This window comes from Octopus bimaculoides, chromosome 16 (assembly GCF_001194135.2).
Source record: "Octopus bimaculoides isolate UCB-OBI-ISO-001 chromosome 16, ASM119413v2, whole genome shotgun sequence".
Lineage (NCBI taxonomy): Eukaryota > Metazoa > Mollusca > Cephalopoda > Octopoda > Octopodidae > Octopus > Octopus bimaculoides.
The window spans coordinates 45,767,488-45,773,108 of record NC_068996.1 but is presented as its reverse complement, the minus strand read 5'-3'; the positions used below and the strand labels follow the sequence as shown (position 1 = coordinate 45,773,108).

The window sequence follows — 5,621 nt, the reverse complement described above, 5'->3', positions numbered from 1 at the left end:
CACACACACACACACACACACACACACACACACACACACACACACACACACACACGTTTGTTGTGTCTAGGGAGAGTCATCATGCCAATATAATCAACACGTATACTGGTTCAATTCCATTCATTTATTAGATATCCGATTGTTTTGGGTTTGTTTGTTTTGTCAAAAAACAAACAAGCAAAAAACAAGAAAATCAAACAACAACGAAAAGACAAAAAAAAAATCGGATATTTAATAAATGAGCGGAATTGAACCAATATGCGTGTTGATTATATTGGCATGATGATTCTCCCGACAAACAGCAAAATTTGTTTTAACACCCAAATTCATATGAAGAATCTAGCAAACCAGATACGAAAACGAAGTGATACATATGTGCGTGTGTGTGTGTGTATAGATATATTCTTTTACTTGTTTCAGTCGTTTGATTGTGGCCATGCTGGAGCAAGAGTCAGCTTTCACTAGAGTAAAGAAACGAGTACAAACGTGGAGCCTACACGTTCTCGCTCAGTCTGCTGGAAATAGCATCAAATATACACACATACATACATACACACACACACACACACATATATATACACATATATACACATACATACACACATATATATATATACACCTACATACATACACACATGCACATACATATACATATATATATATATATATATATATATATATATATATATACACACGCATATATAAATATACGGAGACATATATAAATAAGACTGACCATGGGATTGCACCTAGGAAGTTAGCCTCCAAGGCACAAGTCCGGGCAAGGTTGTTTTATGGAAGACCAGCAGTCGTCCATGTATACCAGCCTCCCCTCTCCATGCCACTGATGTTATTCCAAGCGAAAGGCAAAGGCTGATACAGCTTGGCACCTGTGACGTCACCACTCATTTCTACAACTGGGTGAACTGAAGTAACGTGAAATAAAGTGTCTTGCTCAAGAACACAATACGCAGCCCGGTCCAGGATTCACAACCTCACGATCGTGAGCTCGACGCTCTAACCACTGAGCTATGCGCCTTCACACACACACATATATATATATATATATATATATATATATATATATACATATATATCCATACATATACAATATATATCCATACATATACAGATGTAAAACTATGAAACTGCAAAGAATTTTGAAACCTAACATCGGGAAGGTGCGGCCGGGCTTCATATTTCAGTATTTGGCTTCATCTGCATTTGGCTTATTTTCTCAAACCATATCAGCCCAGGTGAGCTTTGCCTTTCATCATCCGACGTCATTAAAATAAGTAGTGCGATCGATGTATTCGACCATAAATTAGATTGCAGTGGCTAACTAAGCATGACCTCTGTTCAATGCCTGGAACCGGTAAAACAGTACAACCCCCCCCAACCCACATCTACAGCAATGGGAAAACTGCATTTTATACCCACTCAACCTGCTCCCACTCATTGCCTTTCTTTATCTTGTGGAATGATCCCCTGTAAACACATCGGAATATAAGTTTGAATCTTTTGAGCCCATACAGAGATATCTGGATCTCATCTGTGGACTAATATATATGTGTGTGTGTGTGTGTGTGTGTGTGTGTGTGTGTGACCTGTGGTCACTTCTTCCTTTCTCACTCCAGCCAGCATAAAGACAAGACGAAACTACTATTTCTCCGTCCAGCTTCGTCATATCACAGCGTTCGATGTTTCATCGCGTACGGCCTTTAATGTTGTTTTCACTGTCTAATTTTTCCTGTCTTGGTTTGTGTTTGCTACCTTGGAATCCTCTTTTTAGTGGGTTAATTCACTTCGCAGGAAGAGCTATTCTAAGATCGCGTTCTGCCTTATCTTCGAAACGCCTAGTTTAGAATAGAGGCAGCTGCTGAAGGAAAATTTCCATAAGTGGCTCGTCTGTTTTCCTATGTGTTCCTTCTGTTGTCTGTAAACAAAGTCCGTTTTTGTGCTTCCTGTTCCCGTTCCTTTTTCTGACGTCCTGTGCTCGGATATGCATCTATATATACATGTAGATGTAGGTATGTGCATATATGTATGCATACATGTAGATGCTCATATATCATTTGCATTATATATATATCGGTTCGGCAGAAGAGACCTGTAGAGTAAGTGTCCGGCTTTAAAAAGTACTGAGGTTGATTCACTTGCAAAACCTTTCAGGGCGTTGCCCCAGCATGGTCGTAGCCCCATGACTGAAACAATAAAATATGTACTGAGACTGATTTGTTCAACTAAAACCCTTCAAGGTGGTGCCCCAGCATGGCTACAGTCCAATGACTGAAACAAGTAAAAAATAAAAGATTGATTGAAAAACTCCATAATGAGACTTATCACCGAAGTCTATGGATTGGTAAAATTCTTCGTTTCTATTTTAATTTGGTTTTAAGAAGTTGAATTAATTTTGTCAAAATGATATAATCGTGTTAAATTAGTATTTGTCTGGTAATTAGATTTATACCTATATATAAAATTGAACTCCACTTACTTTGAAATACTCAAGTGACTCTAACACTCGGTCATGTAACGGTGTTGAATAAACGCATGCTGCTGAAAGTATGTTCAATATTTTTGTCTTTTTCACCACATCTTTGTCCGCTAACCCTAGAATAATAATAATAATAAAAATAGAAGAAAATAAAAATATTTAAGAAAACTCAAAATATTTTAGGTTCGAATCACATTGGAAAATATAAACTTTATCATTATGAAAAGAATTTTTAATTCAACATTTTATATCCATGTAAAAGTTACGTAGAAATATTTCGGGCGTACTTTCACATTAACAGATAGGCTGACGTACTTAAGCATGATTTAATGTTCGAACTCAGAGAGAAAAAAAAATACTATTAATTATTTTACTAACTCAGTATAATTTTTGTTTTCTGGCTTGTTCGCAACCAATAATGCAGTAAATGGATGATCCTCCCCATGATCCAGTATCAATATCCTATTACAATATTCTTAATTTACTTGCCGTTACCTATATCGAAAGTGAAAGTAGCCAGAAACCTTCCAAGATTGACTACTTGAAATCACGGACAAACACCAAATGCAACTATTAGCAAACCAAAGCCTTGCAAGTGGATTTGGATGACGAAAACTGAAAGAAGCCTGTCATACACACACTCTCACACACACGTATGTATATCTCTATGTGTGTGTGTCTTTGTGATTGTCCCCCACTTGACAACAGTTGTTGGTGTGTTCACGTCCACATAACATAGCGGGTTCGGCAAAAAGAGACCGATAGAATAAGTACCAGGTTTTTACAAAAAAAAAAAAAAACCCAAAAACCTGGGAGTCGATTCGTTCGACTAAAAACCCTTCAAGCTGATGCCCCAGCATGGCCGCGGTCCAATGACTGAAGTCGAAGATAAAACGATAAAGATAATTAACTAATCTGTTTATATTAAGAGAAAGAGTTTTACATTGCCATGGCTTCAAAAACTGGGTAATTTATATTAGTGACAGCGAATGTAATTATGCTGCTTTTAAAGATATCTTTTAAGACAAAACGTCTCTGCCATATTGATCGAGAAAAACAAAGTTTACATTACGTATTAAAATAAGGTACTATAGGTGCCATAAGTAGTCTGTACTACATGGCAACATATTTCCGGTATTAGCTAAGACTGTCAGAAATGCGTAAGAGCGGTTAAACACAAAACAGATATAACATATTCTGAATAAAACCCTATATCTAATATATGAACCTGCTAGAAATACCAACCAAATATCTCAAGATTTCTTATCATTAAAAAGATAAAAGAAAAAAAAAAGAGAATTAATTTAAATATTGTAGTCATGGATATAGAAAAACAAGACGGACGGAGAAGTTTTCATTATAAGTTTCCTAGCAGCAAAATAAATAAACAAATAAATAAAAGTCTACAGAGTAAAGTATCTATGTCCTAATCTTAAACGGAATTCATTTTGCAAGATTTCTAGTTTCTCTGCCCACGTGCGTGTATGTGTGTGTATACATGTATGTGTGTGTATGCATGCATGTATGTATCTAGCTAACTAGGTCTCCCTCTCACTCTCTCTCTATCCATATTTATCTAATATTCATCCATCCATCTATATCCGTCCGTCTTTCTGCCTGCCTGTCTTGTGTTTGTAAATCTATCTCTCAACACAGTCACACACACACACACACACACACACACAGTCACACACACACACACAGTCACACACAGTCACACACACACACACACAGTCACACACAGTCACATACACACACACACACAGTCAAGCACACACACAGTCACGCACACACACAGTCACGCACACACACAGTCACGCACACACACACACAGTCACGCACACACACAGTCACACACATCTTACGCAATCGCCGTATATATTTGTCTGTAATGTGTATAGACAGACATGCATACAAACAGCTATGTAAATCTGTTTCCTTTGTTTTTCCTTATATATTGAAGAGAGAGAGAGAAATGTGTTGGAGTACTCCACCCCAAGCCCACCGCTTGACAACCAGTGTTGGTATGTTTACGTCCCTGCAAACATAGCGGTTCGGCAAATGATACCGATAAAATAAGTATCAAGTTTAAAAAGTAAGTACTGATGTCGATTTGTCTAATTAAACCCTTCAAGGTGGTGCCCCAGCATGGTCGGAGTCTGATGTCAAGAACAAGTAAAATATAAAACAGTTAAAACACATTTATGCATATTAACTGCCAATAATGCACACGCGTTTCTCTTATCACACACAAATATACACGCTCACATAATCGATAACATAAATCGCTAAATTAAAAACCTTTTTTACAACCAACAACCTCCTTCCATTCTTCCGAAGCTCAATGCGAGAGAACGGTACCACAATACTAACTTGTACGACACTTTATTCAACCTATTGAGATATAATTGCTGTTCTTTGGTTCAGTTTTCTATAAGCAAACAACGGATTTCTTCTTCAGCTGGATTAGTTGACGGTATAATTATACGCATAGCGTTGCGTTGCTTTCTTACTATTTAACATACATAATGATGTCTAACAACGTTACGTAACAACAGGCTATACACATCAACACGCAATTTAAAAATGTTCACATATATAGGGAAAATACATAAAGGAAAGATGTACATAGATGTTTGTACGCGTTTCTGCCTATACACATTACACACAAAATATAAGTGATTGCGTATGATATGCGTGTGACTACACTTTGTGGAGTGCGTGTGTAGGATGTATGATGTGTCTTGTAGCATGTATTCGTGTGATGAACATTTGTGAACATATTGTGTATCTGTGTGTGATATACTGTTGCGTGGGTGCGTACACCTGTTTTAAGTTTTGCGACTAGTGTTACTAAATTTTCAGTGAGAAATATTGGTTTTATGCAAGAGTTTAGTTTTGATTGATATCAAAATCAATTCTGAAGGTGACTTTTTTCGATCTACAAAAAAAGTATTAATTTTTTCGCACATGCATGTACTTATTCTTATCAGCATCAATTTATTTCATCGAAGTACTACAGATAGCTACCAAATGTCACTCAAATCTCTTCTTGTCACCTTATATGAAGAAAGAAAGAGCACATCGGTTAGCTAGTTATATATATATATATATATCTATATAT

At 36.7% G+C, this 5,621-nt stretch overlaps 1 protein-coding gene across 1 annotated transcript in view; it reads right to left on the bottom strand.

The window, feature by feature from the left end:
- The window catches only part of LOC106875212 (formin-J), a 190,854-nt gene that overhangs the window by 93,235 nt on the left and 91,998 nt on the right, over positions 1-5,621 (bottom strand). Inside the window, exon 2 of the mRNA XM_052973496.1 lies at positions 2,498-2,613. Within this exon, the coding sequence (XP_052829456.1) occupies positions 2,498-2,613 (116 nt within the window). The remainder of the gene's footprint in view (positions 1-2,497; positions 2,614-5,621) is intronic.